Here is a 23785-nt window from a genome sequence, read left to right on the forward strand (position 1 = left end):
GCTGTTGACAACCATACCTCTTCGCCAGGTTCCAGGACCAGGCCCCCCCTTCCTTTTTCTGTCAAAGAATTTCTTATTGTCTAACTGAGCCTTTGAGATTGTCTTCTGTAGCATCTTGTTGTTCTGTTGAAAGAATTCAAAGGTATCTTGGACTGCTGGGATTGCTGATTCAGGCACTAGATTGGATGGGAATGCAGGATGAAATCCATAGTTAGAGAAGAAGAGGGACTGTTTTGTGGCCGAGTGTTTCGAATTATTGTATGCAAATTCAGCCAAGGGTAAAAGTGATAACTTGGGAAAAAGATGTGAAACAGCAAATGTATTGCTCCAAGGTCTGGTTGGTTCTTTCTGTTTGTCCATTGGTCTGAGGGTGATAAGCAGAAGAGAGTGAGAGTCCCACTTTCAACTTCTCGCAAAGAGCTTTCCATAACTTTGAGGTGAATTGCACCCCTCAATCCGAGACTATGTTCCCTGGGACAGCATGGAGCCTCACCACCTCTCTTATAAAGATTTGGGACGTTTCTGCTGCAGACGGTACTCCCTTCATGGCAATTAAGTGGGCTATCTTGGAAAACCATTCCACTATAATGAAAATAGCCGAACATCCTTCTTATGGTGGCAGTTTTACAATGAAGTCCATCTCCACAGACGGTCAGGGACTGGTAGAGGCCTTAATAATCCCCAGGTTTTATTTCTGTTACCCTTGTTCCGTATACATGTGGGGAAGGAATTTACATAAGCCTTGCAGTCCTTCTCCTACTCAGGCCACCAGAACAGGTGCTGCACTAGGTCTTAAGTCTTGTGGACCCCAAAATGTCCTGCCAGCGGATGGTCATGACAAAGCCCTAAAATTGCCAGTCGGGTAGTTTCTGGTGCAAAGATTCTGTTCCCTGACCATAGTAACCCTTCTCTAGAGGACAAAATTATTCCTGGAGGGGATGGAGCCCCAAAAGATGCCTGCTGGATCTGCGAAAAAAGGTCTGGTTGTAAAAGACAGAAGTTGCCTGTTCAGAGCACTGTATCAGGGGTAGGAGGATCCTTAGGGTCATCGAACATCCTAGACATAGCATCGGGTTTGATATTCTTAGAGCCTGGTCTTTAAGTAATGTGGAAGGTGAACCTGGAAAAGAAGAGTGCCCACCTGGCTTGTCAGGGTTTTAGACGTTTCGCAGTCTTCAGGTACTCCAGATTTTTTTGATCGGTGTAGATCAGAATGGGGTGTGCTGCTCACTCCAAAATTTATCTCCATTCCTCCAAGGCTAATTTGATGGCCAGTAATTCTCGGTCCCCTACATCGTAGTTTATTTCTGCTTTTGGGATAAGAAAGCAACAGGATAAAGCAGCAATCAGGATACAGGCCAGGTGCAGATACAGGTACTGTAAGTAGGTGCAGCAGAGTCAGACAAGCCAGGTCAGGATCAAACAGGCAAATCAAGTACAAGGGAGCAGGCAAGCAGATAGTCAGGGATAAGCCAGGGTCAGTGTAGGCGGATTTATTTCTTAGTCAGGGTCACTCAGATCAGATACAGGCAACAGAATCAGGTTATGGAGTGCAGAACGTTATAGACCAGAAGGCACTGACTAAACTGTATTGGAGGTTTAAATAGCCCACCTTGCGGTGACATGTATGCTACTGCACATGCGGGAGCACATGTGCACTGGCACCGAAAGGATCCAGCGCCGTTGCATGGCTACACGGAGGAGGGGACCCTGACACTATCCGTTGCCAATTCCATGATGGTTGAACTTCAAAAGACACAGCTGGAACTACGGGCCATTCTAGACACCAATTATAAGCGATCCCTGTTTTTCAAAAGTTTACTATGAGGGAGCAAACAAAATTGGGCGTTTCCTGGCCAGGACCTTGCAAGAAGCTAAACTAAATGAAAATATTCATGGATTCAGAAACTGGAAAGGTACCTTGGAACATGACAGTAAAATGATAGCCTCCTTATTTAACCAATATTATTCCTCCTTGTATAACTTGCCCACCACTCATACCCCCAAAGATCTTAAGGTTGAGAAATTTTACTTAATCAATTATTTTTTTCAAAAAATAAATTGCCTTCCCTGAAACGTTCAGATGTCAGATTACTAGAATGCCCTATTGGGGAGATAGAGTTGGCTAATGCTATTAAAAGTCTAAAATCGGGGAAAAGCCCAGGTACAGACGGACTGACATCACAATATTATAAGACTTTTAACTCCCTACTCTCTATGCTCCTACTGCAGACACTTAACTCTTTGATTACACCATGGCCTATTCCCCCTTCTTTTTCTCTTGCCCATATCACTGTCATCCCCAAAAAGGATAAAGACCCTGCCAACTGTACAAGCTGCAGACCAAATTCCCTACTTTGACATAAAATTACCTGCGAAAATACTGGCCAACCGACTTAGACCCTACCTAACTGAACTGATATTATTGGACAGGAACAAGTCGGTTTTATGTCAGGTAGAGAAGCACGTGACAATATTGTCAAGGTCCTTAACCTAATCCATAGGTTTAGGGCTTCAAGGGCCTTCTCCTCTCAAAGACCCAAAGAGCCTTTGTGTGGGCCAATAAAAATACACGTATTCGATTCGAGCTCATCACACGTACCAGGAGTTCTGGAGGTATGGGATTACCAGACTTTAAAAAGTATTACTACGCTGCTCACATTACCAGAATCATAGACTGTAACTGTCATACTAAGCATAAACACTGGGTTTCCCTGGAAAGCTCATACATTTCGGCTCCTTTACAATTTTCACCATGGCTATCACAGTCTGCTTATCCAAAGCTTTGGTTAACACACCCCTTAATTGGCGCAACAATAGATGCATTTCATAACCTTGCCAGGGCCACAGGTTTTGCTAGCTCTCCGGGTCTTCTCACTTCAGCAATTGGTAATCCAGAATTTCCGAATGGGTTGGAGACTGGAGTGATTCCAGTTCAAGAGTCAGGCCTATCTTTGTTTGTGACCCATTGTTACCTTCTCATTGTTACTTTTGTTACCTTCTCTCACGTTGATCTGTTTTTTGTGAGTGACCCTCTCCTCTCCTGCATTTAGGAGGTCACCATCCTACCTGGGGCATCTCCAACCATGCCCCCTTGTTGCTGTGGATCTGTACTGACTCAGCTACAGGTCCCTGTCTGGGGCTGAAACTGTCTCGCTATTGGATCTCAGATGACCAGGTTGCACCCTTGATGGCCTTGGATTTTCAATACTACTGGATGTATAATCAACATTCAGCATCCCCAGAAGTGGTTTGGGATGCCCCTTAAAGACGTATGCTTGGGGCCAATACCAGCTGAACATAGGAATAATTTGGAAGGAATCTCGCCTTCAGCCAGTGTAGGCCGAGGTCTGGGTTCAGGCTTTGGAAGCTCAATAGGTTATCACCAGGGATGAAGGGACACAAAAGGTTATGCAGGTAGCCTATAGAGAGCTGACATTGATGAGTGTTACCTCTTGTAGGAAGTTTCTCCTTTCCCAATCCCAGCAGAATTTTGAGCAATGAGAAAAGACAGGTAGGCTCTTGGCAGTGGCTTGCTAAGGGTGGGCCAACTCAATATTGAACCCTATGGATTAAGACTGGGATGCCATTAAAGTTCATGTGTGTGTAAAGGAAGGCGTCCCAATACTTTTGTCAATATGGTGTGTGTGTATTATATATATGTAAATAATTTTTTTTCACTTTTTTTTATTTTTTATTACATTTTTCTTTTGTTTATGATTTTTTTTTTAAATAAAACACTGTGACCAGAGTAATATAATGTTACCATAGTAACATTGTACTACTCTGGGGAAGTGATCAGTATTTTGTTTTTCTTTTACACGTTATGATTAGTTATAGTAGTGAATTTCACTGCTATACGCAAGTATTTAACTGAATGAAAGTGATTCATTCACTGTTTTTTGTTGTGATTAGCTGTGATTGGTCACAGCTAATCACATGACACAGTGATTAGCTGTGATTGGTCACAGCTAATCACATGACACAGTGATTAGCTGTGATTGGTCACAGCTAATCACATGACACAGTGATCACTGTGGCCAATCACAGCTAACAGCACAATTGTATACAATGGATGGCATAAAAGGAAGCCATCCATTGTTTACAATTGTCGTGTGACCTGCTGTGTTTGGTCACAGTGGTCACATGGTACAGGCAACAGGCTGGTATACAGATCGGCCATCAGCTGTTTCCTATGGATGCTATGACGGCCACCCGGATCATTGAGAGTCCCACTCGGTAGTCATTCTCCTATAGGCCAGGCGGGAACTGGTTAAAGTAGCACACCTTAAAGCACAGGAACATAATTCATAGTGTGACTAGGTCCATATAGATTTTTCCATATAGCAATTTACTTTTAGGATCTTACACCCTAACTGAAACTTTGGAGAAAGTTGCCTGAACCAGCAGACAGAGCAGACAGGGAGAGAGAGTGAGGGGGTTAAGACACTGAATAATTTAGTTGTCTGTATATTTTACCTGGAATTAGAACTAAGCTGGTAATGAACAACCTTTTTAAAAGACTAGCCAAGGAGAATACATACAATTTAATACAAAGCCCTAATTGATGGATACATGTGTAATCCCTTTTGAGAATACCATTTAATAGTTCATTTTTATTTATTTGTATCAGATAAGTTATGATTGGCCAATCTTGTCTTGCAGTTGCAGACTGAGTATACCCTTAACCCAGTTTTGACGGTTTATATATACAGTTTATATTGTGCCTTATGTGTGCTTGTTCATATGCTGTGTGATCCTGTGAACAGGAAGTGCAGATTTTTAATGAATGAGATCCCAAACTAAGAGAAGCAAGTGGATGGGGCTAGAAGAAAGCAACTTGTTATGTATTGTTTATCACATAGTCACATAAGATTGTATACTTTTGTTTTAAATTATTCATTACTTTTTATTTCAGGAGAAGATGGTAAGACTGCATGCCGACACTTAGAAGAGACTTTGGGTAGTCTGCCTCGAATTTTTGCCCCTGGATCCATGGCTAGCACAGCATTCTGAAGTTAACAAACGTTACAGTTTGAATCAATCACAGCAGTCTTGTGTCTTGGGGATTGCTACAGAATTTAAAGTGTTACTAAACCCATAACAGTAAAATCAGTCTGTAGATAGTATATGCAGAAAAGCATGGTTGTTATACTCACTATAGAACCTAAGGGGTTAATCCCCCACATTGTGCTGTTTGATCCTGTTTTCTCTGATTCTCCCCTTCTACTGCCCCAATCCATCTGCAGAGCAGCAGTGGCAAGTCTGCACATGCTCTGTTTGGTGTGTATTACTAGTGAGGTTTTTTTTTTTTTTTTTTGGTGGGGGCACATGTGATCTGCACAGGACCAATCAGCGCTGTCCGGACACAGGGTCAGGGGTCATACAGCCTCATAGGACAGTAGTCAGAGGAGAATGAAAACTACTCCTACAAGATTAACCAGTGCTTGACTGGACACTGATAGAGGTCACAAGACTGCTATATAGTATACAGCAATACTTCTGATGAGAAAAGGTATTTAGCAGATTACATTTACTAAAATAACTGCACTTCTTGTTTAGTGTACTGTGGAAGACCGGATATATATATATATATACAGTGAATGCAGGGTCATGGGTTTAATAACACTTTAAGATATGTGAGACAGCTTACTAAGGCACTACAATTTACATAAAGTAAACTACTTATAGTACTACATATTATTAAAAGTTTTACCTAATTAGCCTGGTTGACCTGCCTCAAAAATGACAAAAATGTAATGATGCTAAAAAAAAACCAACATGAGACAAGTACAAAAATTATTAACACTGAAACACAATGAATGTTAAGAATTGTTATTAAACACTTTAAAACATTTTTAAACAAGAAGTATGTGTTCTCTTCTTTTGTATTAACCTTAAATCTGATCAAACCTATAAATCTTTCCAACCCTCTGAGAAGTGCACCCATAGCACAGCTCCTCTCCCTCCTCCTTTCCAAGCAGCACAATCCTGAACACACAAAGGCTTCAGTAACAGTGGCAGCAATTTAGTGACAGTAGAATAAGTCACGGAAAGTGATATATACTGTATATAAACACTACATTCCTGGTAAAATTATGATGCAAATAATACATTTTTAAAGTAAATTACAACACTGACTTTTATCAGCACTGTCTGCATTTATTGTTACAGCAAAACAAAATATAATATAATCAGAGTTAATATTGTGAGTGGATCATTTTATTGAATATTCAGTTTGTTATATGTGATTGAGGCTATGAAACCTTCCATTCACATCTACTTAGGTTTCACACTGCTGCACTGCATTTTGGCTGCAGCATGGTTTTCATGCAATACAATAGAATAAAAGCGAGCGCTAAAAATCCTGGAGCATCTGAAACACTAAAAAGGTAAACCATATGTGTTCGATATATCTGATAAAAAGTGGTAGTGCAGTGCTAAAATTGATGAATAGATGCATAAGCCTCAAACTATTTGCATGAATAACATAAATATATGATAGGTGTGCTTTTACCGTGTAAGTACCCACACTATAGCAGTAACTGCGCAGTGACCATATGTAATTATAAGATGATAAATCCAATTCTGGGTAGCACTATTGATACCAAATGCATAAACATGAAATGCGTTCAAACATGCGTATATGATGGGTGTCAGGAATGGACTCAGCACTGGTGGTGGGACTCACCTGCCGTGTGGGCTGCAGTACCAGGGCTGACCAGCGGGTGCTCTCAGCAGCCAGAAGCTCACTCCTGCAGTCAGCCAACACCTGGGGCTGATTGCAGGAGGTGTATTTAAGGAATGGCCAGACCTGCAGTCAGGGCCTTGGTGTTGTTTCCCATGAGCCCCTGTACCTTTTATCCTGTGTTCCTGTTCCTCTGCCTATCTGATTTGTTGCTGACTCTGTATTGTTCCTGACCCTGCTGACCGTCTCCTGTTTAACCCCTGGCTTGCCTGACCATCCTTCTGCCTGATCCTCTGTAGTGTGCTGCCCGTTAGTTACTGAACCTGGCTTGTGACCCTGACCATTCTCTGCCTGATCCTCTGTACCGCGCTGCCCGTGAGTTACTGAACCCGGCTTGTGACCTTGACTATTCTCTGCCTGCTCCTTCGGTACCTCGCTGCCCGCACGTTGCTGACCTGGCCTGCCTGACTACGCCTTACGCTACCCAGATGATCCATCCATCCTGCACGGATCCAGCCATCCCTGCTAACACCTTCTACCTCTTCACATCAGGCTTCCTACCTGCATATACCTCTGGCGGATCCCTCTACCACGAGCAGGTGTACTCAGGGGCCGCGACCTGGTTCCTGTCTGCTCCAAGTCCATCCCCACCATCAGGGGCCCTGGTGAATAAGCAGACTGGGACTTAGACTCCGCGCCCTGGGGAATCCTGTCCTGAGGACTGCTAGGGGTACCACCAGACGGTCGTTAACAGAACCATATGGGCCGCCTGACCCTTCCACCTCTCCAGCCCTGACTGCACCTGTGTTCCTGCACATACTAAGATTAGTGGAAGGTTGGTTTATTTACTGTGCGTTGTATATTTGGGTAGCCAATAATAAATTATAATATTATATCATTCCTGAAGCCTGTTACTTCCCTGTGTCAGTCCACACATTTCTGGTCATACCCGGATCCCTAACATTGGGTGCGTGTTTTTGAACATATACAATTCACACACTGGAGTAATAAGTGCATAATGACCATATGACATTCAAAATATATAAGTCCAACAACAACACCGGATAACACTATTGATGCCAAATGCAAAAATGCGTTCAAAAGATATAATGTCATAAAAATATCAAAAATGGATCTCCACGTGATGTAATTAAATCCCAGTATATGGAAAGTCCTCAGGTGTGTGTGCCAGTAAATATATAAAATGCGCACTCACCAGATGCGCTAATAAAAAGCGTGTTGTATCATATATAGTAGATCAGTCACAGGTCCCTTCTAAGGGTGGTCCGGGGTGTATCCTGGGGGTGGGTGGACTTCCTTAGGTGACAGGATGTTAGATAAGCCAGTATATATGGTTCAGCCTCTTCCAGGCACTGGGAGATTCACCAGGGATCGCTGGGGGATTTAAAGTGCAGCTGGTGTCATAGGGTGGCCACCAGACCTCTGTGATCTGGTGGCATAGACGTCAACGGCTTGCAGGGGCTCCCCCTTGATGCGTTTTGTACTACAAGTACATTGTCAAAAGGGGTATGCCTATTTGCAGCCTGACGTCTTCGTTATGCTGTTTATATACTCTGAAAATTTGAAAAAAGCGGCAATGATCGCCGGGCGCCATCTTACCAAAGACCGGCACAAGTGCGCTGTTAGGGATCCGGGTATGACCAGAAATGTGTGGACTGACACAGGGAAGTAGCAGGCTTCAGGAACACAGGCGTAGTCAGGCTGTAGAGGTGTGTCTTGGAAATTCGCTTTAACGAATTTCTCCTTACCGTGAGTACTCGCAGTTGGATGCGCAGAAATCCCCCATAAAGCTGTGCGAATCTCGCTTACCACGACTGCAGCCAAACTACACGATTCCTGCCCATCCAAATACTTTGGTTCTGTTGAATTTGTGGGTGATGGAGCTCCGTTACCCTAGAATGATCACACGACACTCTAAGGCTGGTTGCAATCCACATAAGGGCTGATTTTAGGCTCAGCTCTCTGTTTTATTAAGAATACACACATGCCCCCCACATGAATAAAGTCAATCCCTCCCACCGAACAATACAATGGGGATTGCTTATACAGAGGATGTACATTCCAATTGGAGCATAGCCTTTGCTATTATCTATCACTGGTCCTCCCCCATGAGTCTTCTGAGGTCAGCAGACTTCCTCCCCTTCCCCCCTATGAGCCATCTGAGGTCATATTTCCTGTCCTACTAGCTTCTATTGGTATGCAAAATTCTCTGCACAAGCACTCCCTAAAAATATCAGTCTGTACCTGGATGGGCCCGATACGATCTTTATTAAAACACATCCATCCCAGATACAGTTTCAAGTTGGTAATGGGTTGTAAGATATGCATAAGCCTACACGTGGAGTTCACACCGCTTGCGCATTGCGTTATGAAGCCCACGTGGTACCATGCTGCTGATATGTGGATACAGGCCCACGGTCTACTGACAGCAGCATTCGCATGGAATGCCGTGGTGGTATACACGCCGGTCTATAAGCGCAGATCTGCCATCTCATCCATTACCAAGCCGAGTACTGTAATACATACATTGTACATGCGCATGGCCCAATTGCAGCCTTCAGAGCTTTAATTAAGCCACACGAGAGACATATGAATAACACGAATACATGACACATTTAAAGTTCGACCAACAATACAAAATTTCCATGACAGGTGGAATGGTCAGGTAGGCCGTAAGGTACTGTCAGGTGCCGCCTGGCAGTGTATCTAGCAGCCCACAGCACAGATTTCCTCAGGGCGCGGGGTCTAAGTCCCAGCCTGCTATTCACCAGGGCCCCTGATGGTGGGGATGGACTTGGTGCAGACTGGAACCAGGTCGCGACCCCTGAGTGCGTCCGGCTGTGGTAGAGAGTACTGGCAGGGGAGTGCAGGAACGGAGTCTGATGGGAAGAGGCAAGCAGACTTACTAAAGGTGATCTGTGCGGGATGAATAGTCGGGTGAAGTAAGTGTAGTCAGACTGGCCGGGTCGGTATCGTGCGGGCAGCGTGGTACAGGAGGAGCAAGCAGAGAATGGTCGGGGTCACAAGCCAGGTTCAGCAGGTAGCGGGCAGCGCGGTACCGAGGATCAGGCAGAAGGATGGTCAGGCAAGCCAGGGGTTCAACAGGAGACGGTCAGCAGAGGTCAGGATCAAAGCAGGGTCAGCAACGAGGCAGGAACACAGGATACCAGGTACAGGGGCTCATGGGAAACATACACCAAGGCCCTGATCACAGGCCTGGTCATTCCTTAAATACACTTCCTGCAATCAGCTTCAGGTGTTGGCTGACTGCAGGAGTCAGCCCTGGTACTGCAGACCACACGGCAGGTAAGTCCCACCACCAGTGCTGAGTCCATTCCTGACAGTACCCCCCCCTCAAGGAGCGGCCTCAGGACGCTCTAAACAGTCCTCAGTGGGCAAAATGTTCCACCGCCCGGCTCAGGTAACTGGCTGGATATCTTACTGCCGGAGTCAACCGGCTGGCTGGGTTTCCTGCTGGCAGACTTCTCTTTATGTAGGGGAACCCAGGAAGGCAGGTCGCTGGACACAGGATTTCCAGGAGCAGGCTGGAAATCAGTTATTGGCCAGTTTAGCTGGACATCAGGGGCTGGCACATCAGGCTGCGCAGCAGACAGAGGCACATCGGGCTGCGCAGCGGGCAGAGGGACGTCAGGCTGGGCAGCGGGCAGAGGCACTGTAAGGGACCGCCTGACAGCACCTCTATCAGTCCCCCGGTAGAGCCTCCCCAGCATGCGGAGTCTAAGCACCGGAGCACTTGTTCACCAGGGCCCCTGATGGTGGGGATGGACTTGGAGCGCTCCGGTACCAGGTCGCAACTACCAGGTATCTCCAACAGGGGTAGAGGAGTCTGACAGGGGCTCCAGGGAGCTAGGAGTCTGATGTAAGGGAGCCTAGTGATCCCTGCGGGGTGGATGGATGGATGAGCTAAATCAGAGTCATGCAGGCCGGGACGATAACTAGAGGATCGGTAAGGTACGAAACGGTAGGCAAGGATAGTCGGGTCACACGCAGGGTCAATACCAGGAGGTCAGATCTAAACGGGAACATCCGGGAGCAGAGTCAGGCAAGCCAAGGGGTCAGGACGGGAGAAGGCAACAAGGTCAAAACAATCCAGATCAGGTTTTTTTTTTTTTTTTTTTTTCCCCATCAGACTGAATCACAACTACTCAGCAGTAACTGTCAAAAACAAGAACTTAACTGAGCTGTGTTCCTTGCATCATCTAGGACAGTAAAAGGCAAATACAAAAGCTAAAAGACCCCAATTTCTCAGGGAGGCTCCCGCCTCCCCTCCCACCACCTCCTATACCTCCATAACGCAGTCGCACCATCCTCTCCCATCCGCTTTCTTTCCACCACTAGCATAAAGTACAATTTAGCAAAACACCAGTCAACACAATCACTTTCCGACAGATCCAACTTCCCCTTTTGCAAAGCACACCGGGCCTCCCACATCACCTCTCTAAAAATAGCCGAAAACACATACGCCCGCCTTTGTACCACCTTCCCTCCTTCCACTAGTCCAAACACTCCAGCTTCAAAAGTAATATTCTGAACACCCACCACCTTATGCACAAATCCACCCAACCTCCTCCACACTTCCTTTGCAAAGCCACAATCCCAAAAAACGTGCCTGACATTCTCAACTCCCCCACAACCTTCTCTTGGACACCTCTCACTCCTCACCAAATCTCTCCCTTTCAGGAAATCCATTGTAAGTAAGACATTATGCAATGACATCCATACAACTTCCTTCTGTTTATTTGTCACCCCTACCATTCCCATATTCCTCCAGCAATCTTCCGTCTGTTTCGAGCCCAAGCCCCTGATGTTAGTTAATAGCTCTGCCCTCCTCAACCATCTCCAAAGACTCTCTTTCTTCCCCGCCTCCTGCCCCAACTCACCCAGAGAGTGGTCCCTAAAAAACTTCCCCATGCCAAGATAATATGCAGGGGACACTAGGGACATGGGCCGCGTAAGGTCCTTCTCACACCACCCCCATCTCAACAGAGGCCATCCTATCAAAAACCTCATTAAGGCAGCTACAGCACCACCCGTGTCAAAGGCCTTCCAATGCACCAACCACCACTGTATCTCCAGGAACCGGGCAATATTGGGAAAGTCATAACCTCCCAAAGACACAGCCTTCATCACCACCTCCCTAGCCACTCTCTCCATTTTGGACCCCCAAAAGAACTGGAATAACATCCGGGTCACAGTTTGACACATCCTCTTATTAAATGGAAAGATCACCCCAAAGTATAACAACACAGGGAGAACTACCGCTTTAACAACAAGAGTCTTTCCAGATAAGGACAGCCTCCTCATCTTCCACAGCCCCAGCTTCTTGACCACCTTCCCTATACTCCTCTCAGCATTCACCTGATTCATTAAATTCCTCTCAAAATGGACTCCCAGGACATCCAACTCCTCCACCTTCTCCAAACTACTCCGGGACACATCACAGGATCCGCTAAGAACACAAACCTTGCTCTTACTCCAATTAATCCTCAAACCAGACATTCCACCAAAAATTTTAAGCTGCAATTCAGCCCTTCCCAGATCTCTAGCGGACCCACACAAGAGCGTGATATCATCCATATAGCAGAGAGCCTTGGAGCATTCATTCCCACAGCCCGGTACAAACATCCCTTGAAAGACCTTGTCCTTCTGCAGGTGCCTCAGCAACGGCTCCATGACACAAATGAAGGCGATCGGCGACAGGGGGCACCCCTGGCGCACCCCGGACCTCACCTCCACCGCCCCCGTCAAAGTGCCATTTACCAGGATCCTACTCTGCACACCCTGGTACAGACCCTCCACCATAGCCACAAAACCTCCAGGCAAGCCCATCCGCCTCAATACAGCAAATAAATACCTGTGAGACACCCGATCGTACGCCTTCTCTAAATCTATGCCAGCCACCGCCAAAGGGGTGTTATTGCTCTGAGCGTAATATATCAGATCCCTCAAGAGGATCAGGTTATCAGAGATTCGCCTGCCAGGCACTGCACACACCTGCCATTTTCCAATTACTCCAGAAATAATACCACTCAGTCTATTGGCCAGAAGTTTTGCCAATATCTTATAATCACAGTTGAGCAAGGTGATTGGCCTCCAATTCTTAACCTCCCTTTGATCCCCTTTCTTGTATAACAATGTAATTATACCCTCCCTCATTGATCTGGACACCACCTTCCTCTCAAAACATATTTTCATCACTTCCACCACATACTTTCCCACCACTGGCCAGAATTTCACATAGAACTCTATGGGCAATCCATCCTCCCCTGGGGTCTTGTTCCTGCTCATACTCCTCACAACACCCTCCACTTCTACCTCCGTCACAGGATCCAACAGAGTTTCAGCTTCCTCATCACCCAGATTTCCTTCCACCACAGCACAGTAATTTTCAATCTCCTCCTCCTTACCACCTCCACTCCCATCATACAATCTATCATAGAACGCCTTGACCGCCTCCTCCATCCTTGCCCCATACACCTCCTCGCCTCCTTCCAGTACAGTCTGAAAAACCCTCTTTGGGCCAAAGGTCTTCTTAAAAAAGAATCTGGAGCATTGTTCGTCCTTTTCCATCACCTGGATCTTAGCCCGGAAGACAATCTCCCTGCCCCGCTTCTCCAGAAAAACCTTCCTCTCCTCCCGAACCTCCTTTATCTCCTTTTCCACCTCCACTCCCATCTTTTTACACTGCAGCAAAAAATGCAGCCTGTCTATCAAGTTCCGACTCTCCTCCCGCTTCTTCCGTGCCTTCTCACTCCCCAATTTCTTAAAAAAAACCTCCAATCCGTCTCTTTGCCCAATCCCACCACTCCAAAGCATCCTCAAAAAACCGCTTCCTGAAGGTGAGTCCCTCAAAGAAGGACACAAAGGCTTCAAACACACCCTCCTCCTCCAAACAAGCCCAGTTCAACTTCCACAGCCCCCTTCCAAAACGCACCCCTGCTTCCAAATCAAAAGAAGCAGTAATCAGGCAGTGATCAGAAAACAGAGTAGGCTCCACACGGTACCCCTTAATCTTAACAAAATGTGAGACAAAAATAAAATCTATCCGGGACCTAACTGATCCCTTATCTGAAAAAAAGGTAGAGGAAGGCTTCCCCTTTTCCACCTCCATCCCCACATCTTTCAAATGAAAGTCCCCCACCATCTCATTTAGCACCTTAGAGGACACATCAATTCTCCCTCCCTCTCCACTCACCCCCTCTCTCTCCGCACTCGTCCTCACACAGTTAAGGTCTCCAACAAGCATTGTTGGGACTCTTCCAGGCAGCCACAATTTCACGGTATTCAGGAAATCACACCGCTCTCTCCTATCAGCCGGGGCGTAGCAGTTCAACACACGAAACCTCTTCCCCAGAAATTCCAACATCACCACCTGCAGTCTACCGGGCACCACCACCTCATGGGACACACACTGCACAGCAGCATTCTTAATTAGAACCCCCACACCTTCACTCCGTACCCCACACATAGGAGCCCAGAAGGATGCCCCCTGCTTCCACTCCGCTTCAAGACCTCTCCCCATTCCACATTCCTGCAGACAAATCACATCTGCCTTCACATTACTTAACTCCTCCAAGATCACCGCCCTCCTCTCCCTAGAAACGACACTCCTTACATTGATGGAGCTAATGGTCAGCGCCATCATAATGAAATAAATGAGCCCACAGACAGCCATCATACAGAATATTAATGGTCCATCTGTGACCCATCCATACTCAAACTCAAGCCACTCCCATGACTCTTCTGACGTCTCCTCGGCACAGGAGAGCTGGCAGACTCCGCCTCGGAATCCCCATCAAATGGTGTGGGAGTGCTGCTACCACCGCCCGCCTCCTGCACCTCCACCCGCGCTCTTTTACTGGCCGACAGAGCCTCCGCCCCCGGCACATACGCCCCCGGCACATACACCACCAGCCGCTGCCCACATTCCAGGCTAGCTTCGCTGTCAACGTCCTCAAATTCCTCCCCCTCGTCACTCGAGGACAGACCACCCATCAGCGCCTCCAACACTCCAGGACCGGAGGCACTGGTTAACATGAAGTCCTTCTCCCGCTGCAGATCCTCCTCTCCCGGCGGAGACAACAGTAGACGCCGCTCCTCCTCCTCTCCACCGAAGACTCTAGGCACGCCCCCTTCCACTCCGGTGCCGGCCTCCCCCACCTCGGGCACAGCGTTCCCGGAGCCGGCGTTCCCGCTCACCCCCGCACACCCGGTGGCTACACCGGAACCCCCGGCTCCGTTCACTTCCGCTGCAACCTCGGCGGGCGCAGTGTCATCAGCCGAAAAGACAGGGGGCTGGACAGGCGGATCCCTACCAACGGGTCCCGCACCATCCTTCACCTCCCATGCCTTCCTCCCCGGCCTCGACTGCCCTTTAGCTCCCACCTTCTCCTGTTGTCCAGTAAGTCTCTTCTCCACCGCAGCCCATCTCTTCGCTGCAAAGTATTCCTCACACTGTTTAGCCAAATGGCCTGTTTTTTTACAAATGTCACAGAGCTTCCTATCTCTGCACTCTCCCGAGGGATGACCCTCTTTCTTGCAAAATCTGCACTTAGGTCTCAGTTCACAGTCTCCACTTGTATGGCCATACACAAGACATTTCCTGCAGTAACTAGGCTGCCCTGGGTAAAAGAGAAAGCCCCTCTCACCTCCAATGGTAAAGACTGCAGGGGGCCTCCGCACCCCTCCTACACAGTCAGGATCCATTTTAAACCTTCCCATGAAACGATACTTTCCAGACCAAATCCCATATCTGTTCAGGACTCTGTCTCCCCCTCTCAACTCATCACAGTAGGTGTGCAAGAATGCCCACACCAGATGTAAGTCCGCAAAGGGGTTGTACATATGCACAGTTATTACCTTTTCTTCTTGCATGAACAGTGGTGTTACCTCAAACTTTCCCATGACAGCAGAATCCACAGCTCCTCTGGCCTTCTCGTACGCATTCCAACACACCTCGGTAGATATAAAAGTAATGTCATAAATTCTCTGCTGCGGAAAATCCTGCAAACACATAATATCCCTTACCGCCAAGCCTAGGGAATCCAGCAACAAATCCACCACGACCATCCTTAAATCCACGACATCCTTAAATTCCGGCTTCACCGTAAAGCGCAGTGAATCTCTCATTCCACGAGTCCCCATGTTCGACACCCAATCGTGTCTCACCTCCAGATAGAATAACACCCGGAGGGTGCCCCTAAAAAAAGGGAACCCCCCGGCAGCTCTCCCAGCAATAGACCAAACCACCAAACACAGGTAACAGGATACAAAGACCATTCGGCAACAAGTGTCTGTGCAGGGCTAGCTTAAATAGGCCGCCCTGCACCTGACAGGCGTAGCCTGGGTCCTAGTGCCTGTCTAGTACTGTCCAGGCGACAGGTACGCCTGGGTCCTAGTGCCCTGCCACCTATACGTCTCGGCAGACACCTACGCATGTGTAGACCCATGCGTCGCGATGGTTCCTGACATTGCCCCCCCCCTATGGGTACCCTCCGGGTGCCCAATTGATCTCTCCACTGCGGGTGACCACGCACGAATTCCCGCATAAGTCTAGGAGCATGAACATTTTGAACAGGTTCCCAAGAATTTTCCTCAGGACCATAACCTTTCCACTTTATCAGGACTTGGGTCTGGCCCCCCCTTCTACGACAGTTCAGGATTGCTTCCACCTCAAACTCTTCCTGATCCCCTACTGTAATAGCCTCTGGGGGTCTGGCTTCTTGATCTGGAAATGGGTCTGTGGCTACTGGTTTCAACAAGGAGACGTGAAACACAGGATGGATCTTAAATGTTTCAGGAAGGATCAGCTCATAAGCAACCTCATTAATCATGCGTTTCACCGGGAAGGGACCTAAGAATTTTGGTCCTAATTTCTTGGATGGACACTGTAGTTTCAGGTTAGTTGTTGCCAACCAGACCTTGTCTCCGGGCTGCAAAATTAAGTCTCCCCTTCGTTTCTTATCGAATGCCTCCTTGTTGTCCTCCTGGGCTTTAGTCATAGCTTCTTGTAGCCGTTTGTTGTCCGAGAAGAACTCGAACATGCTTTGAGTGGCTGGCACCGTACTTTCTGCCAACAGGTCAGGCATGAACGTGGGATGGAACCCGTAATTTGAAAAAAATGGGTAGTGGGCGTAGCAGCCCCCAGGCCTTGTTTCTGGTCGGTTTATTCCTCTGGCAGATCTCGCAAGATTCCACGTATCTTTTGCAATCCTGGTTCATCTTAGGCCACCAAAAGGTGCGTTTGAGTAACTCCAGAGTCTTTGCCGTTCCGAAGTGCCCTGCCATGGGGTGATCATGGCAGTGCCCTAACACCTGTGTCTGCACCTCCTTTGGAACCACAATCAGTCCTTCTTTCCGTATTAACCCTTCCTGGGTGGGAGAGTGGCATGTCTGGCATTGTGGAACAAGTTTCAGATGCGTCCTGCAACCTAGCCCTTAGTTCCGTTTGCAGAGCCAAAAAATTACCAGCAGACAGGATGGTATCCGGTTTGAGTTCCTCCTCAGGGTCCTCAAACATGCGAGACAGGGCGTCAGGCTTTGTATTCTTTGAACCGGGCCTATATGTAATGTGAAAGGTGAACCGCGAGAAAAACAGGGCCCACCTGGCTTGGCGTGGTCTTAGGCGTTTAGCTATTTTCAAGTACTCAAGGTTCTTGTGGTCAGTGAAGATCAGGATTGGGTGAGCAGCTCCTTCCAGTAAATATCTCCATTCTGCCAATGCCGTCTTGATGGCCAATAGTTCCCGGTCCCCGATGTCATAATTGCGTTCTGCCGGGGTTAGTTTTCTGGAAAAGAACGCCACTGGGTGTAGAAGTTCCTTGGGACCCTTTCTTTGGGAGAGGATGGATCCAACCGCGTTTTCGGATGTGTCTACCTCTAGCACAAAAGGCAGAGCCGTATCCGGGTGGCCCAAAATGGGAGCGGTGGTGAACAGTCGCTTCAGAGTCTCAAATGCTTCTTGAGCTCCTGGTGTCCACTTGAAGCGATTTCCTGACTTGGTTAACTGCGTTATGGGGGAAACCAGACCTGAAAAATTCCTGATGAATTTACGGTAAAAATTGGCAAATCCAATGAACCTTTGGACGCCTTTCTTATCGGCTGGAATTGGCCAATCAAGAATAGCCGAGATCTTTTGGGGATCCATTGCGATCCCCGCAGTGGAGATAATCATTCCTAAAAACGCAATGCTTTGCTGCTCAAAGCTGCATTTTTCTGCCTTGGCATATAGGCCGTGCAGGCGCAGCCGTTCCAGAACCTTGATTACATGGTTTCTGTGGACATCTAGAGATGGAGAAAAGATCAGAATATCGTCTAGGTAGACGATAACGAAAATGTCCAAGAAATCACGCAACACGTCATTTATGAAGTGTTGGAACGTGGCTGGGGCATTGCAAAGTCCAAACGGCATGACCAGGTACTCGAAGTGCCCAAATCGAGTACGGAAAGCTGTTTTCCACTCATCCCCCTCCCGGATGCGGACCAGATTGTATGCCCCACGCAGATCCAGCTTCGTAAAGCAGACCGCTGTCCCCAGACTCTGGAATAACTCTGGGACCAGAGGTAGAGGGTAGCGGTTCTTGATGGTCACCCGATTTAATTCCCTATAGTCAATACAGGGTCTCAAGGTTTTATCTTTCTTCTCCACAAAGAAGATACCCGCCCCTGCCGGAGATGTGGAAGGGCGAATAAACTTTTTCTGGAGGTTCTCCTCAATATAGTCCTTCAGTACCCCTAATTCCTTTTCCGATAGCGGGAAGATACGGCCAAAAGGAATCTCAGAACCTGGCAATAAGTCAATGGGACAATCATATGGTCGATGTGGTGGTAGTGTATCAGCCCCTCGTCTACTGAACACGTCTAAATATTCATGATATACGGTTGGTACAATCTGTCTTAGGTTAGCGTCCTCTTCTGCACATAAGAGGATCTGGGGGGCCCGGGGCCCAGAGGCCTGGCAGTTCTTCTGACAATAGTCTGAAGAAAAACTAAGGGACCCGGTTTTCCAGTCGATCTGGGGGTTGTGGGCCTGCAGCCACGGAAGCCCCAGGATCACTGGAAAAAGGGGTGACGCAATGGCGTCAAAGTGTAGTAATTCCCGATGGGAGCCCATTACGGTGGTGAGTATGGGAGGGGTCTCTTGGTCCACTAAACCTGATTTTATTTGGGAACCATCAGCCAAGAACAAATTGAGCCCCCATTTCCTGGCCTGTAATGGTATCTCCTGCTGGCGGGCAAAGTCAAGGTCCAGGAAGCAACTGCAGGCCCCCGAATCAATGATTGCAGTGGTTACCACGGTTTTCTCTGGCAGCTGAAACAAAAGGGGTACCGCTAAGTAATTGGACTGACATATTACTCAAGGAAACAGGAACCGAAGATCGAGACTTACATGTCTTCACTGGACAGTTTCGCACTGCATGTCCAGCTCCCCCGCAATAGAAACACAGGTTCTTGGCCCGCCGTCTCTGGCGTTCTTCTGGAGTAAGGGTCTGCCGCGCCAAACCCAGCTGCATCGGTTCTGGCACATCAGTGGAGACAACTGGTGGAACAGGAGCAGGGACGGAATGACCTGTGCCTTTGGGGGGTATCCAGGTAACTCCTTGACCCTGGCCTTGACCTGTCCTCTCAGACCGGCGTTCCCTTAACCTGCGATCAATCTGAATCGCCAGGTCGATCAACTCCTTTAGAGACCCGGGGAGGCCAACCCGAGCTAACTCATCTTTTAGGCCCTCCGAGAGTCCGACCCTAAATTGGTGACGTAGGGCGGCGTCATTCCAGTGTGTGTCCCCCATCCATCGCCTGAACTCGGAGGCGTATTCCTCCGCAGCTCGACGACCCTGTCGTAGGGCATAAAGGGTGGTTTCAGCCGAAACCGCCCGCTGGGGGTCATCGTACAGAACTGACATGGCCTTAAAAAATGCGTCTAAGGTCTGTAACTGAGGGTCCTGCGTTTCCCTTAGTCTGAGGGCCCAGTCCTGGGGCTCATCCTGTAGAAGAGAAATTACAAATCCCACCTTGACCGACTCTGTGGTAAACGCACGTGGTTGCAGTTCAAAAAACAAGTAACATGCGTTTTTGAACATTCTAAAACGTGCTCGATCTCCCTGAAAACGTTCAGGCATGGGAACGCGGGGTTCGGCTGGTGGAGCTGCAGCCGCAGCCCCACCGGGAGATTCAGAAACCGCCCTAGTGTCAATAGCTGAGGCCTGACTCTGAGGGGACACTCCAGATAACGTTAGGGTGTCAAATTGATTTTCTAACCGACTACACTTGTCCTGCAGGTTAGTTACTGCCTGGGTCAGTCCGGACAAATGTTGGCACATCTCATCCCATGGAGAAGGCGACCCTCCAGACTCAGACATGGCCGAATGGTACTGTAAGGGACCGCCTGACAGCACCTCTATCAGTCCCCCGGTAGAGCCTCCCCAGCGTGCGGAGTCTAAGCACCGGAGCACTTGTTCACCAGGGCCCCTGATGGTGGGGATGGACTTGGAGCGCTCCGGTACCAGGTCGCAACTACCAGGTATCTCCAACAGGGGTAGAGGAGTCTGACAGGGGCTCCAGGGAGCTAGGAGTCTGATGTAAGGGAGCCTAGTGATCCCTGCGGGGTGGATGGATGGATGAGCTAAATCAGAGTCATGCAGGCCGGGACGATAACTAGAGGATCGGTAAGGTACGAAACGGTAGGCAAGGATAGTCGGGTCACACGCAGGGTCAATACCAGGAGGTCAGATCTAAACGGGAACATCCGGGAGCAGAGTCAGGCAAGCCAAGGGGTCAGGACGGGAGAAGGCAACAAGATCAAAACAATCCAGATCAGAAGTACTCACACACAGGTAACAGGATACAAAGACCATTCGGCAACAAGTGTCTGTGCAGGGCTAGCTTAAATAGGCCGCCCTGCACCTGACAGGCGTAGCCTGGGTCCTAGTGCCTGTCTAGTACTGTCCAGCCGACAGGTACGCCTGGGTCCTAGTGCCCTGCCACCTATACGTCTCGGCAGACACCTACGCATGTGTAGACCCATGCGTCGCGATGGTTCCTGACAGGCACGTCAGACTGGGCAGCGGGCAGAGGCACGTCAGGCTGGGCAGCGGGCAGAGGCACATCCGGCTGGGCAGCGGGCAGAGGCACGTCAGGCTGGGCAGCGGGCAGAGGCACGACAGCCGGTGTCAGGGACCGCCGCAGCTCCGTCCCCGGCGCACGCGCACTAGCGGTGGCTCACGCCGGAACACAAGCACCAGGTCCCGGCGGGCCGCGGCTGACAGGATGCCGCGCATGCGCAGTAGGAGCCGCAGGCGCGCCTTGGGTGGCCAATTACAGCCCAGGGGCACGTCCTGGGCAGCCAATGACAGGGGCACGATATTTAAAGATGCCCTGAACTGTCACAAATCGCCGCAAGGTCTGACCTGTTACCTGAAGTTTCCTGTGCCCTGTGATTATAGACCCGGATTGTTTGACCTTCTGCCTGCTCCAGCTCTGACCCGGATTATCTGACTACGCTGCCTTCTCCTGAGTTTGACCCTGATTGCCCCTGACTACGCTGCCTTCTCCTATCCCGACCCCCGGCTTGTTTGACCATTCTGCGGACTGACTTCGATACTGACCCTGCGTGTGACCTGACCACTCTCTGCCTGCTGTCTCTATACCTCGCCATTCCCCACGGTGACAACCGCCGGTTTATCCTGACTGGTCCTGCTGGCCTCCTCACATCTGGCTCTCTTCTGGTTTACTCTCATCCCCGGAGGCTCCCTCTGCCACTGGTGGTATTGCTCGGAGGTCGTGACCTGGTCCTGGTTCTGCTCCAAGTCCATCCCCACCATCAGGGGCCCTGGTGAAAACGCAGACCGGACTTAGACTCCACGCTCCGGGTGATTCCGCCTAGTGGGCTGCCAGAGGTACCACCTGGCGGATCCGTAACAGTACCTTGCGGCCATGACAGAGTCAGGAAGAGGCCCGGCCTCCCTGGAGGATATCTGCCAGCATCTGGCAACTCTAACCCAAGCAGTCCAGACATTTCATACTCGTTGCACCCATCTTGAGGACCGTATGGAGACGTTAGTTACCCTTACATCCCCGGCACAGAGCCCAAGTCCCACGGCTTCTCCTGGGGAATCACCTGCTACCCCAGCTCCCGGAGCAGGGGCCGCACCCCCTACTCCTGAACCCCGCGTTCCCTTACCAGAACGCTTCCGTGGAGACCGAAGCCGCTTCAGGGCCTTCCGGAATGTGTGCATCTTGTTCTTTGACTTACAGCCCCGCACATTCACCACCGAGACCGTCAAGGTTTATAGTCTCTCTCCTTCAGGATGAGCCCCAGGATTGGGCTCATCGTCTGATGGAAAATCGCGACCCCCATCTTGATTCCGTGACTGAATTTTTTAGAGCCATGGCTATTCTATATGATGACCCTCAGCGAGCTGCTTCCGCAGAGACTACCCTGTACTCTCTGCGGCAGGGTCGCCGGGCAGCCGAGGAGTACGCGTCTGAATTCAGGCGCTGGATGGGGGACACCCGATGGAAAGATGCGGCATTATGTCACCAATTTCGCATCTGGCTATCTGAGTCACTCAAAGACGAGTTAGCACGGGTAGGCCTACCTGACTCCCTAGAGAAGCTAATCGAGCTGGCCATACAAATTGACCGCAGACTGAGAGAACGCAGGCTTGAACGAAGCAACCAGGGTCAAAGGGAGGCTTGGGTACCATCGAGGGGATTATTCCCACCCCCAGGAAGCACTACCCGGAGCTCGGAACCTGGGGACACCTCGGAACCCATGCAACTGGGACTGGCCCGGTCCACATTATCAGCCGAAGAACGCCAGAGAAGACGATCACAGAACCTCTGACTGTACTGCGGAGAAACTGGCCACCAGGTGCGCTCCTGTCCTGCAAAAAAGTGTAAGTCCAGTTCTAGTTTTTTTCCTTTATCTGCAGAAAGGGGTGATCAGTCAAGTTATCTGGCAATACCTGTGTCTTTACAGCTCCCCGGAAGAACCTTGACGGTGACAGCTATCATAGATTCGGGGGCATGTAGCTGCTTTATCGATCTCCAGTTTGCTCACCAGCACGGGATCCCTCTCCAGACCAAGGAAAGGGGGCTGAACATCTTCCTGGCAGATGGGTCTAGCTTAAAATCGGGAGTGGTGGATCAGGAGACACCCCCTATTTTCACCTCAATGGCTGACCATCACCAAGAATTCCTCCGTCTGGACGCCATCGCGTCCCCCCTTTTCCAAGTCATTCTGGGGCTTCCTTGGCTGCGAGCCCATAATCCCCAGATTGACTGGGAGAAGGGAACCGTCCAGTTTCGGTCCTCATATTGTCTGAAATGTTGCCACGTCTCAGGGTCCGTGGCCCCCCAATTACTCCTATGCATGGATGGTGATACAGACCTGTCCCAGGTTATTCCCCCGGCCTATCACGACTTTCTAGACGTGTTTAGTAAGCGAGGGGCAGACACACTTCCCCCACACCGATCTTATGACTGTCCCATAGACCTCCTACCCGGATCTGAAATTTTGTTCGGCCGTATTCTCCCTTTATCGGAGCTTGAGTCAGGAGTTCTGAGGGAGTATATAGACGAAAATCTTCGGAAGGGGTTTATTCGCCCTTCCACGTCCCCAGCCGGGGCTGGGTTATTCTTTGTAGAGAAGAAGGACAAGACACTGCGGCCCTGCATAGACTACCACGACCTGAATAGGATCACGGTGAAAAACCGCTACCCGTTACCCCTGGTTCCCGAGCTCCTCCAGAGATTAAGGTCCGCTATGGTTTTCACTAAGCTAGACTTACGGGGGGCCTACAATCTAGTTCGTATCAGGGAAGGTGATGAATGGAAGACGGCTTTCCGTACGCGATTCGGTCACTTCGAGTACCTGGTCATGCCGTTCGGGCTCTGTAACACTCCGGCCACCTTCCAACATTTTATAAACAACGTGTTTCGTGATTTCCTTGATGTCTTCATGGTTGTCTATCTGGGCGACATCCTAATCTTCTCTCCCTCACTGGAGGCTCATCGAAATCACGTGATGCGGGTGTTGGAACGTTTACACCA

At 49.1% G+C, this 23785-nt stretch overlaps 1 protein-coding gene across 5 annotated transcripts in view; it reads left to right on the forward strand.

Moving 5' to 3' along the window:
• LOC149457274 (rho family-interacting cell polarization regulator 1-like) overlaps nt 1–23785 on the forward strand; it is a 423950-nt gene that overhangs the window by 349242 nt on the left and 50923 nt on the right. The window contains exon 4 of one of the 5 annotated variants that reach the window (XM_089683954.1): nt 4919–5869. The exons of the other annotated variants lie outside the window; for them this stretch is intronic. Within the exon in view, the coding sequence (XP_089540080.1) occupies nt 4919–5016 (98 nt within the window). The 3' untranslated portion in view covers nt 5017–5869. Of the gene's footprint in view, nt 1–4918; nt 5870–23785 lie in introns of those variants that run through there. 5 annotated transcript variants of the gene reach the window in all.

This window comes from Staurois parvus, unplaced genomic scaffold (assembly GCF_062004578.1).
Source record: "Staurois parvus isolate SC_StPar_1 unplaced genomic scaffold, SC_StPar_1.0 ptg000329l, whole genome shotgun sequence".
Lineage (NCBI taxonomy): Eukaryota > Metazoa > Chordata > Amphibia > Anura > Ranidae > Staurois > Staurois parvus.